The sequence below is a fragment of the Manis pentadactyla genome, chromosome 9 (genome assembly GCF_030020395.1).
Source record: "Manis pentadactyla isolate mManPen7 chromosome 9, mManPen7.hap1, whole genome shotgun sequence".
Classification (NCBI taxonomy): Eukaryota; Metazoa; Chordata; class Mammalia; order Pholidota; family Manidae; genus Manis; species Manis pentadactyla.
In genome coordinates this window covers 100,490,838-100,504,131 of record NC_080027.1, presented here as the reverse complement: position 1 = coordinate 100,504,131, position 13,294 = coordinate 100,490,838, and the positions used below count along the sequence as shown (strand labels likewise).

At 37.7% G+C, this 13,294-nt stretch overlaps 1 protein-coding gene across 2 annotated transcripts in view; it reads left to right on the top strand.

Annotated features, from left to right (window-relative positions):
* Positions 1-13,294, top strand: part of FMN2 (formin 2) — a 326,516-nt gene that overhangs the window by 288,217 nt on the left and 25,005 nt on the right. For both annotated transcript variants that reach the window (XM_036918446.2, XM_057507879.1), the window contains exon 16: positions 9,622-9,771. In XM_036918446.2, the coding sequence (XP_036774341.2) occupies positions 9,622-9,771 (150 nt within the window). The remainder of the gene's footprint in view (positions 1-9,621; positions 9,772-13,294) is intronic.

Here is a 13,294-nt window from a genome sequence, read left to right as displayed (position 1 = left end):
CTTGTGGCAAGAAAACGCTATTTTAGGATAATTACTAGCACCTCTTTTGGTTATAATAAAAACCAACTTCTGAGTCATTCTTTATGTGCACAGTTCCCAGACAGAGAACTGCCTTTAAAACAGATGAGAACTTTAAAAGAATATAATTCTCATTTTGCGGTGTGGCCCCTTTTCAAATAAGGAAATCAAAGCTGTCTATTTTTATTATCTGTGGAACATAACTCACAGTCAAAAACAATATCCAGTAGAGGTCTTTCAAACAATGTTCCAGCCTTTTAAAAATGTTTCTAGAATGCCATTTGAAAAGATGCTTAGAGCTGCCATTCTTTGTGTTAACTGTATGTGTGCATTTGTAATTTAAATAAAAATTCTTTATTATGAAAAACTTACAGTGTACAATGGTAAAGAATGTATAATCTGCCCATCACCCAGCTTCAGCAATTATCGATTCGTGTCATCTATTCCCTTGCCCACTTGCCCTCCCCATATTATTTTTGAAGCAAATCCTCAACAGATGTAATTTCATTCATGTGTATTTTAGTATGTATCTCTAAAGGATACCCTTTAAAAAAAACCACAACCAGTTTCACCCCTAAAAATAATAATAGCCCCCATTGTCACCAAATACCCAGTCTCTGTTCCAAAATCCAATTTGTTCATATATAAGTGTTTTTATTTTATTAGTTTGAAGCAGGAGATAAAGCATTTCTAACCATTAAAATTAGACAATATCTCTGAAGCCTTGTAAAAGGTTTCCCTCCCAGCACTTCTTTCCTTGAAATTTATTTATTGAAGAAAGTAGATCATTTGTCACTGTCTTAGTTCTGGCTGACTTACTCACAGTTCTGGAGGCTGGGAGGCCCAGGAGCAAAGGCCAGCAGACATGGTGTCTGGCGAGGGCCCTCTTCTGCTGTGCACACAGCTGCCACCTTGTGCCTCGTGCAGCAGAGACAGGGGAGCCTGGGGCTCTGGTCTCTCCCTCTTCCTGGAAGGGCACTAATCCCATCATGGGGGCTCCCCCCCATGTCCTCATCTGTGCCTAATTATCTCCAAAAGGTCCCACCTCCAAATACCATTACCTTGAGGATTAGCACTTCAGCATATGAATTTTTTGGACACAAACATTGAATCCTTAGCAATCCTGTAGAGTTTCTCCAAAGTCTGGATTTTCCTGAATGTATCCTATTGGTGCAGATTGACATGATCCTCTGTCCTCTATTTCTTGCAGATTGATTGGTAAATAGCTCTAGGTGCTTGGTCTCAGGTTTGAATATTTTGGCAAATTACTTCATAGGTTGTGGCGTGTTCTACCAAATGGACTTAACACCATGTATGGTTGTGTCTCTCTGTGATATTAGCAGACTTTGACAATCAATATCTAGATGCATTGATTTATGAGGAGTTGTAAAATAGTGCCACTTTGTAATTTATCTGTTATCAAAGGAAAACATTCCTTCATTTGGCACAGTGTTATTCAGAAGTATGGTTCATATAGGAAATAATAATTCTTTCTCTTAGTTTTCCCAATTTCAAAATAATGCGTTGGTTTTCAGCATCTTCCAACAGTGAATAAATGTATTTTATTTTAAGCATTGTAATGACTTTGTTGAATTAAATGTATTTTTCTGTGTTTCAGTCGAGTTATTCTTACTGATATACAACATTCCCTCTTAAAGTTCACTTCTGAATGCTTTTAACATGACCTTTCTTGCTATCTTCTTGGATAAGACAATCCAGGTTCATTTTGTACTTTTTTGCCCCAGATTGAGCCATTTCTTCAAACAGGACTGGGTCTGTTATTTAGAATGATCTTCGGAGATTACAATGGTCTTAGTATCATTCACTGCTAATGAATTAGTATTGTGACTAGCCTTTTTAGTGGACAGAGCTAGAATTAAAATGCATTGTTATTTCAAAATATTGTTATAGCACTTCCAATTCGAATTCAGGGCAGAGTTCTTAACTGTAAGATTTGACATTCTGGATCCTTTCCCACTTTGAGAATCTTGATTTGCCAATCCTTACATCAGTGACCCTTCTGCCATCTTGATTTTCTGAATCTTATTCTCTAGGAGAGTCTTCAATAATAGGTCATTAGAACAATATTCCTTAAATTATTTCACCTGAAAACAGTTTTCCTGTGCCCTTTATATTCAAATATTAGGTTGGTTGGATGTAAAATATTTGGCTCACACTTTCTCTCTTTAGAATCTTAAATATGTTATTCCATTGCCTACTGATATAAGGTATTTTTGTCTAAATGTATGATGATAGTAAGATTATTTCCTTTGTAAGGAACTTAGTCTTTCTGCCCCAAAGGATTATTTTTTTCTTTTTTATTGTTTTTTAAATACAGTAGTTTTAGTAAAATATGTCTCAGTGTTGATTGGTATGCCCTTTCATGTGTAGTTTCAAGTATCTTTATTTCAGAAAAATGTTATTGTAAGAATATTTTTTATTCAACTACAGTTGATACACAATATTTAATTGGTTTCAGGTGTACATTAGTGATTCATCAGTTTTGTACATTACAAATGCTCACCATAATAAGTGTAGTTACCAACTATCACCATACAAAGATATTAAAATATTACTCACTACATTCTCTATGCTATACTTTTCATCTCCATGACTTAATTTACTTTATAATTGGAGGTTTGTACCTGTTTATCCCCTTTACCTATTTTACCCATCCTCCAGCTCCCCTCCACAGTGGCAACCACCAGTTTGTTCTCCATGTTTATGAGTATATTTCTGTTTTTGTTGTTTGTTTTGATTTGATTTGTTTTTAGATTCCACATTTAAGTGAAATTATATGGCATTTGTCTTTCTCTGTCTGACTTATTTCACTTAGCATAATGCTGTCTAGATCTGTCTGTTGTCACAGATGGCAAGATTTCATTCTTACAGTTGAGAATGGTATATATACATACCACCTCTTCTTTATCCATTCATCTGTTGATGGACACTTAGGTTGCTTTGATATCTTGGCTATTGTAAATGATGCTGCAATAGACATAGGGGTGCATATATCTTTTCAAATTAGTGAATTTTGGGAAATTTTCCAGAAGTGAATTAAGTCATATGGTATTTCTATTTTTAATGTTTTGAGGAACCTCCATACTGTTTTCCATAGTGGCTGCACCCATTTACATTCCCATCAACAATGCAGGAGGGTTTCCTTTTCTCCACATTGTGAATCATATTTTTAAACATGTGATCTGTTCTACTGCTTTGGTTGTCTTTTGTAGAGGCTTTTATACATGTGTGTATGTCTTATCTTCTGTATTTGTAATTTTCTCTTAGATCCTTATTTTCCCTTCATTTCTTTTTGATTTTTAAAGCTTTCATTTCATCTTCTATTTCTGTTAAATTATGTGTTCTTGTGAACTCTTCTGTTACTTCTTCAGTCTTCGTTTGTGAAATAATTTATATTTTATGTTCTTTACTAAGTTCATCTCATTTTTGAGTTTTTCTAATTTGAATTATGATTTATTATAGCCTCTATCATTTTATTAATTTCTTTTAGCATGTCTTAAGGGATTAGCCAACAAATTTCATTTGTTTCATAGACATGTCTCTGGCATGTTCTCTTGGTCTGTAGAGCCGTTAATTTATTTCTGGTTTCTTCTTTCTTTTAATCACTTTGGGACTCAGTCACAATCTCCTTTTTTCCTTCTTTTCATCTCCTTTCTGTTCCTCCTTTGCTGCTCTCCTTCTTTCTCTCTTTTCTTACTTCCATTAACTGAAACATAATTTATGCAATAAAACAAGTTCAGTGAGTAACTACCATCCAAACATGATTTAAAACGGTTCTGTTGCCTCCATCTGTTATTTACTCCACACCTCTCTGAAGAAACAACCACTATTTTAATTTCTATCAGTATAAATTAATTTTGTATATACTTGGACATCATATAAATGGATGAGTCATAGGACATGTATAATTTTGAGTATGACGTTGCTGTAGGTTTTCCACAGATATCACTTCTTTAATTGTGTGAATTTACTTCTATTCCTACCTGGCAGAGAATTTTTCCTTTCTGTAGTAATGAAGTGGTACTGAATTTTTTCAAATTCTTTTTCCTCATTTATTGAAATGATTGGATGGTTTTTCTTCTTTACTCTGTTCATGTGGCAGCTTGCACTGAGTGCTTTGCTAATGTTAAGACAACTTGTATTATTGTAATAAACCCCAGGTGTTCATGTAGTATCCATTTTAGACATTGCTGCATTTAATTTGTTAATGTTTTATTATGGATGTTTTTACCTGTGTTCACAAGAGATATTAGTCTATAAATGTCTCCCTTTTTTTCTTCCATAATATGTTTTTTCTGTTTTTGATATCAACATCAGAAGTAATGCTGGCCTCATAAAATGAACTGGGAAATGTGCCCTCATTCTCTGTTTTCCAAAAGAGTTAGTGTCAAGTTGGCATTATTTCTTCAATAAATGTTTGTTAATGTAACCATGAAACAATCTGTACTACAGGTATTTGGGAAGGGGTATTTTTCATTACAAGTTTATAAAAAATAACTTCAATTTCTTCTATAGATCTTATAGTTACTTATATTATATTTTCTGTTTCTTTTTTTTGTCAGTTTTAGAATGCTTTGTATAAGGAATTTGTCCATTTCATCTCAGGTGTCAAATCAATTGGCATCAAATTATTGATAATATCTCATATTATACTTTTAATACCTGTATAATCTATAATGAAAACCCTACTTTCATGTATGGTATTGATAATTTATATTTTTCTCTCTGTCTTTATCAGGTTTGGTGGGGGTTTATCAATTTTATTCAACTTTTCAGTAAACCAAATTCTGACGTTTTGATTTTCTGTAAAGTTTATTTTCTATTATTTCCATTCTTCTACTTAGTCAAGTTTAATTTGATCTTCTTTAGCATTGTGAGTTAAATGTCTATATCATGCATTTTCCACCCTATTTTTCTAATATAGGACTTTTAAAGCTCTAAATTTCCAAGTAGTGCTTTATCTGCTCCCATATATTTTGATATTTTGTTTTCACATTTAGTTAGTTTGAAATAATATTTTCTAATTTCTTTTGTGATTACTTTTTTGGCCCATGGTTTATTTATACTAGCTTTATTTAATTTCCAAATTGAAGTTTCCTAGTTATGCTACTTTTACTGTTTCATAATTTAAAGCCACTCTAGTCAGAGAGTATATTCTGGATAGTTTCAGTCCTTTGAAATTTATTATGACCCATTTTATGACTTCTGCATATGGAATGTATGTGTTGGTGAATATTTTCATGTGCTTTCATATATTCTACTATTGTTGATTATGACATTCTATAAAAGCCAGTTAGGTCAATATGTTGGTAATATTCAAATCTTCTGTGTCTTTAGTGACTTTTTTTTCTGTGTCTCTCAATTACTGAGAAAGGGATGTAAAAATATCCAATTAAAATTAAGGTTTTATCTTGTTTTCCTTTTAGTTCTGCCTTTTTTGCTTCATGTGTTTTGATACTTTTATTAGATGCAAAATATTTAAGATTGTTATGTCTTCCTGATGAGTTGATGTTTTTGTCATTACTAAATGATCCTCTGATAAAATTCTTTGTCTTGAAGTCTGTTTGATAAAACCTAGAACCATGTCAACTTAGCTCTCTGCTCAGTATTTGACTGGCATACTTTTTCCACTGCAGTATTTTCCTCTTGCTCATTTTTACATGAAATTAGTTGCACTGAACTTTGAGGAGAAAGGGATGAGTGAGGATAGCTTTTATAGCTTCACTGCTCTAGAGCTTCCTCTTATCTTGCTTATTCACAGTGATAAGAAAAGAAAGACAGACTTCATACTGTCCGCAAATTTCTCCCCTCCAATATATCAGCATTTCCTGTTTTCTTTGTCCTTGCAGTTAACTTGCACAATTTGAATTCTACTCCCAGCATTTCCTCTGAGTGCAGAGTTTTGCTATAAGACAGAATTTCTCTCGACAGGTACTTAAAGTACATATATCTCAAACTGCTTACAGTCTGTATAAGACTTCCTAAAGATCCTTTCTCCGGGCACTAGAGTGTATAAAACCCCTTCCAATTTCAGCTGCAGTTCTCAGATTGGCCCTTAATTTTTAGGAGTGCTTGCTTGTGAATCAGGGAATCTGTTTTTAGGGGAGTTGCTTCCCTCTGTCTCCTCCTAACAGATGATGCTACCATCTTTGTGCTGTCAATGGTTTGCCCCACCTGTTTGCATTTTGAAGCTTGTGGGATATCAGACATATGTTTTTGTAGATATTTTCCGGTGAAATTTGATCTTAATATCTTAGTTACTTTCTCTATTTTTGTTTGGGGAGGTGGGGTGGAAGAGTGGGGTAGTATTCAGGGAAATTCCAAAACAGTGCTGCTGTTTTTCAGCCATCTTCTCAGAACTCCATAGGTGCTCTTTGATTCCATGCAGAGCAGTATATTTGTAGTATCTGATGGTCGTAGGGAAAGAAGTGCTGAACTTTTCCAGAAAGGGCCCATTTAAGAATTCAGATTAGAAGGTTCTTGTTCAGTGACCTCTGGAGTTGTCTCTTATTGTGAGTGCTGAATTTCCTAGTGTTATACCTACTGTTCATTTCACTACTGGCTCTTAGTGTGCCACGGCCATTTCAAGAGAGTCTCACAGAACAGCCTATGTAGTGAGGAAGGTCCCAGATAAAAACATCTGCCCTTTGTAATGTCCTGTGTTGCTGTATGGTGGATGGGACCCTCCTAGTTTCATTTAGATAAAGGAGTGGATTCAGAAAGGATGGAACCTATCCCTAACAGCCAAATGGGTATCTTTCATGTCATCTAAGTTTGAAGTATCTGAATGCCACCTAATGCTGGGTGGCGGAATTATATAACCAAAAATGCCTTTGGTAAACAGCATACCTTGATAACTTGTAGATATGATTGCCCTGTTATTTGCTTGGTTATTTTGGAAAAGCATTTATGCATTATTCCAGGCAGTGGGGTGGTTGAATGTGGTTGGGGAAGCACTCACGACCCTCGGGTAATTCTTTACTCTCTGTTGCGCTCCTAGGTGACCCTTGTTCTTTCACCATGGCCATTTCCAAAGAAAAGGCTCCGGATATATGTCCTCTTTGAGGATCATGCTATTAAGCAATTTCACACATTGACTTTAAGTCAGTAGGAGAATACTAATTTGCCTTACAAATTCATAAAGTTTTGCACAAAGAGCATTTTTAGTGAAAGATGCTTGCCTTATAAAGTTAATACATATATTGCTATTTCAGTTTATAAGTTGCTAGGCACTTTTCATTTAATCTTCATGACAACCCTGAGAAGTAGGCAGAGCCTCCATTTTATAGATGAAGAAACAGAAGGTCAAAAGTTGTTCCCTTCTTAAAGCTATGTGAGCATTTATAACAAAGCCAAGAGGCAATTATTCAATTAGAATAATTGTTACTACTATCAGAAGCCTCTCTGCATGCCAGTAACTCAAAAATATCTACAGGGGAAATGATCATGTGAGTGTTAGTAAGTCTTGATTTAGATAAAATTTTTAGGAAACATATAGGTATATATCTTTAATATGCAATATACAATATATAACATGTAATGTAAAATGAGATGCAATATAAAAAGATACATCTTTTTGAATCTTTTAATGTGTTAAAATGTTGAAGAAACCCTTGGAAATTCATTATTTCCATTGGATTTCAAAATAATTGTTTATGGTGTTTTCTGTTTTATAGATGAAAGAAGCTGAGTCACAATCGTGTTAAATGGTTTGCTTGTAAAGCTAGTCAGAGTCAGAAGTCAGTATCCTGTGCTTTCTCACTCTAATTCCTACATTCTTTCCCTTATACCATGCTGCCTTATGAGAGACCTTTCAGGAAGTGTTTTAAGATGGCTGCATGGATGAACCAGCTATGACAGCCTAGATGTATCTGCCCAAACAGATTGGCTTGGTCTGTAATAATTTTATGAAGCTTAAATATCAGAAAAATGATAAAAAAGAATAAATGCATAGTCAAAGAATTTGAGACCTCTTTTCAGCCATGTAGGTCATAAATAGTCTTCAGGCATGTAAGGAAAATGATTGGTTTTCCCAGGATGTAAGTATGCATATATTTTATCAGCTTTAATAAAGTATGACCTAGATATGTCTTAGATTTATGTGCTCTGCCATCTACTCTCCTGGCAGCCATCACAGCATCAACACATTCTGTGGACACCTTCTAATGACATTACCATAGCTTGTGGCAGCCAAATTCTCACATACCATGTCCACTTCACAGCCTGACTCTCTCTCAGGATTAATTGACTCCACTCTGTCTTTTTTCCTACTAGGCTAACTAGGGAGAAATACATAATTCCCAAGAGCCACATACTTAATCAAATCAGTGCTGTCATCTCTCCCCAGATCTAAGAGCTGGCATCCCTGGGAATGCTGTTGCTCAGAGGCAACCATGGACATGTTTTAAAACAGACGAGCCACATATTGGTAACCCAAAGTCAGAGGTGGCTGTGAATTCTTGATTTTGTGTGTCTTGCTCATTCTCCGATACCTTGTGAGCCGATTCATCCTATACACCTCTTTTTTAAATGCTCATCTCAGTGAGATATTTTGCATATTATTTGTTTCATAGTTGGAATTTGAAGCTGAATCCATACACAAAGATGTGTTAGCATATATATGTGTGTACACATTTTTAATCAAGCCACACACATATGGCAGTCAAGTTGCCTTAGACATTTTTACATCAGGGTAAATCAGATTTGAGCTCTGTGTAGCAGAAATAGTGCTGGCCTTGGCTGAAGTGGGGGAGAAGGGGAGGGGGCCAGGGTCATTAGAATGCCACTCCTTTTGCAGCAACTGTGGCCCCACTCTAAGCAGCTGCCCTGGCTTCCTCATCTTGACGTTAACGGTTTTATTGGCCTAGGTCCTTTTAAGAGCATTGTTTATGGGAATGGAAGATTTTTATTAAGTCCTAAATCTACCATTTACTAGTGGTATGTTCTTTGTCAAATAACCATTTTGAAACTCTTCTAAACTTCATGTAGTTGTTACATGAAGCTGCCTCTGAGCGGCACCTTCTGAAGACAGTGCTATCGTCTTCTAGCACCGTGTCGGCTGCCGTATTGGTACCCATTGATGAACTGCCATGATCCTTGATAGGAGGCTTTGTCAGCCTCTCCTGGGTCTCTTGCTTTTTTACCCCCACAGCAATGTGGGAAGCCAAAGAGTATATAAGCAATATAATGCACATATAGAAATGCATATTAGTTTGGGGGCAAATGGCTGATATTTCATATGTCGAGAGTGTAGAAAGAAAGTATAGATCCACTGCTTCCAGTACATACCGATTTGACTACAGGTTCACTTCTGAAATATGTCGGACATGTAGTGATTCATTTTGAAAATGGAGTTGGACCGGGGACAGTTACCAGTTTAAGGAGGAATCTTGTCAGCTGCTTCTATCTATATCTGAAACTCTATCATGAAACATAAAAGAACTATTATTGTTGCTTGAAGAGGTTGAGTCCTCATGGTAATAGTAACTGCATGAGTGAAATCAGCATTTGGATGGGGAGAGAATATCCCATATTGGAAAGTAATCACAGCTTTTATGTTCTTGTGTGTGTGCCCTTTGACAGCTTTTTGGAGACGACTGCCTATTTCTTCATGAAACCAAAAATTGGAGAAAAGGAAGTGTCCCCAAATGTTTTCTTCAGCATCTGGCATGAATTCAGCTCTGACTTTAAAGACCTTTGGAAGAAAGAAAACAAACTTATTCTACAAGAGAGGTAGGTTTTTTTCATTTGCACAATGTCATTTTAAAACTGGTGTTTTATTAGGTGTGATGCCACTGGGGTTGCCAACTTTTATAGCCTGAACAAAAAATTAGATAGCACACAACCTGGGGTATCAGGTCTAAGAGGGCACTGAGATTTGGCAAAATTTGGAATTTGAATAAGAGGAGTCGGCATAGAGGCTGTGATGTTACAGAAAACAGCTGGGTGATGGTTTGCCAGGACTCTGCCTGGTAAAACAGCTTCCGTGGTGAGGAAACCACACAAGATCAGACCATGTAAGACGAGTGTAACAACCCCACTGAGATGATAAAGCCACTGGCTCAAAAGAGTGATAGTGAAGACTGTAAAGTATAAAGGTAAGGTGAGTCACTTTTATTTTGTTTTATTCTTGCTCAATTCATGGGATATTGTCAACATTTCAGCATTTGTATCCAAATTTCTCCCAGGCATCACCAAGAAACAGATGATCAATATTTTTTAAAAGATCTTTCAAAACTTCTATACAATTACATCATGACACTTTCTAAACCTTTTCTGGAATGAAGGGAAATTTCTCCCATTAAGTATATGAAAGAAGGCCTGTGTCACTGTGATTATGAAATTCTATGGAGGTGTATTAACTATTAATTCAGAAAGGAAGCCAACCCTCCCTGGATAGCATCCCCAAAGAGGAGGGTCTAGTGGGAGAATGCAAAGGAAACATAATCCACCTTGTAAATAAACTGTAGTACTAAGACCAGTTACTATACATTCCCACATCATTGCGCTTAATAATGACTTTGCTTTAGATCTTTAGAAAACTTAAATCCTAAGGGACTTTTCTCATCAGACCACGAAGTCCGATGTTTCTGGCTTTTTGTCTTCATTTTGGTCCTGCTTACATACAGTACCTTAGGTCAGGTGAAATTAATCGCTAACATTTATTGAGCATGTAGATCCTGCCAAACTTGTGTGGACTCCCGTAATGAATTAGTTAGATTCCACAGCTTTATCATAGAAGAAACCGTCCCACAGTGAATAGTGGACGGAAAGAGGGAGCTTTTGGAACAGAAGGAATACATGTTAAACATCCACTCTAAAATAATGAGCTTATTCTACTTCAAAATGCATCATTAGGAGCTGACATAAAAGATGTCATTTTGTTCAATAGTCCAGGCAGGTAAGACAGGTTAGAGAGAGAATTGCTGAAAAGGAAGCACATTTGACCCACTGTTCATTTCCTTCAGACTTAGCTATAAATCATCAGTTGTTTGCCAGGCAAGGTTTGCTCTGTTTGGAAAATTGTGAAGAGGAAACTTTTTTCACCTTGGCACATCACATGCAAGTTCCTGTCCTGTCCCTCATCGCCCCCCTTTCATCTCTAAACTTGTTCCTCTGGAAAAGGGCCTGAAACGCCACAGCACAGAGCTGGCCAGTCAGTGTCTGGCATTGTTGGGTCACCATCTGGGAGCTGGGGGCCTGGACGGGAGGTCAGGCCTCCAGGCATCTGGGGTCTACCAGGCCTAAGCGGTGGCCAGGCAAGGGGGCGGCACAGTGGAGGCCGCCTGGGCCTGTGGCCAGGCCCCTGCCGTCCTGGAACGAGAGCATGGGTGACACTGCCATGGTGGCTGCAGCCACTGAGATGCCACCTGGGAGAACATGTTGGCACTAATCAGGTGCATGGCTGCCTGATGGGACAGGTCCTGGGAGCCTGCACTCCATGAGACAGAGATGTGCTTCTAGGTAGCCTATCGATAGCAAATCCACTGTTGCATGATATTTTATGCATTTGACATGACCAGAACTAGCTTTTCTTCATTCTTCTAAGGAGCTCATAAAATCGACCGGATCCTCTTTTTATACTTCAGTCTGTGCTTGCCAATCCTAAAAATATACCCTGAGCTTTTGAGCTCAACTTGGTGACTTGACGTTTATTTGGCAGTGTTGTGAGTTGGAAGATTACAGATGCTTTTCACCGCAGACTTCTCATTCTCCTCCTAAATCATTTGCTTTTAAGAAAGGACTAAGGAGGAAGACGTGGCAGGTGAGAGTGACTTTGCCCTGTGACTTCTGAGACACATTACGTCTCTTGGCAAACGGGCTCCTTTGAAAAGTCAGACCCTTGGTCTGAATCACTTGTAGAAAAATACTGTCTTTGTCCTTAATGCAGGACCCATGACAGAATTTCTAGGGAACAGTGCAAAATAAAAATGTAATTTCAAGATAACAGCACAGGGTTACACCAAGCCCTCCTGAGATCAGGGCGCCGAGTGACTGCCTCAGTGTGAACTTGGTGTCATGCATCCTGGGTTGATACAGTCTGTGTCAGGGCAGGTAGTTTAAGCACACTACAGACACTAAAAGGGGCATGTCATTCCCCAGCCTCTGCACACTTTGGTTACTAGTTAATCCTGTGCTGCCCAATGACAGGCTGTTTTAATTTTACACCGTAGCTTTTGTTGATGTTTTCATTTTAGCCTTTACGTCCCAACGAGGTGTTCTGTGTCTTCACTTCCAGTACAGCCCTCGCTGTCCCTAAGTCCCACTGCCTGTCCCCTCCTCCTGTCTTCATAAATATTTGCTGGTTTGACTTGTGACATCATTGATGTTTGATATGGGCATGGAAATAAGATAACAACTTAGTCTAAAAAGTCATGAAGATGTTTTCTTACATGACTTGTTTATCGCAGTGGGTGATAGAATCAACTCTTGAACTCCGTAAGCAAAAAGAGAGACTGTTTAGACAGTCAGACCACAGAAAGGCGGGGTGATGCTTGCCTGTGAGTTGCGTGATGCAGGAATTGTAACCGTGGTCTCTGGGGTTAGTCAGGTGTGTCTGGGCCTCTGGGTCTCATTGTCTGTCTTTTTCAATGTCCTCTCCCCTTCCTCCTCTTCTTTCTCACAAGTCGTCCTTCTCTCACTCTCTCGCCCTTTCATCTCCTCCCCACTACTCTGTCCTGTGGTTTAGCCTAGTTTCCAAGCAGGCTGTTCCTAGAGGAGTGGCCCCACAGCCATGAGTCACAGCCATGTCTTACATTCTCCCAGCCCAGGCAGAGAGAGCACTCTCCATCTAGAAAAGTCCTGAGAAGAGCTCCAGCTGAGTCTCATCCATCCTTGGATCAGCCACAGAGGCCAGAGCATGGGATGCCATGGTTAGCTCACCAGTCCACACACCCAGTTCTGGGCCAGACAGGAGGGTGGCCGTGTTGACAGGTCCCTTCCTAGCAGTATCATTAGAGTTAGGAAGAAGCAATTTCCCGAAAAAGTAAACAAGAATACACTACCCCCAATTTTTTAAGCCTTTAAAAATAACCTGTGCAATTAGCAGAATGTCTTAGCATGGTAAAACACCCTGAAAAGTGGTTTAATGGTGTGGTTGAAGTTTTGCTTTCTGATTAAGTTTTCCTTGCTGTACTTTAGATTTTATAGATTGAATGATACTTATAAGGTTATAAATCCTGTATAAATTTTTCTTGCCCCATTATTTCTAATTGGTGTCTGATTATAGAGTGATGGTAACTTATCTGCTTTTTTC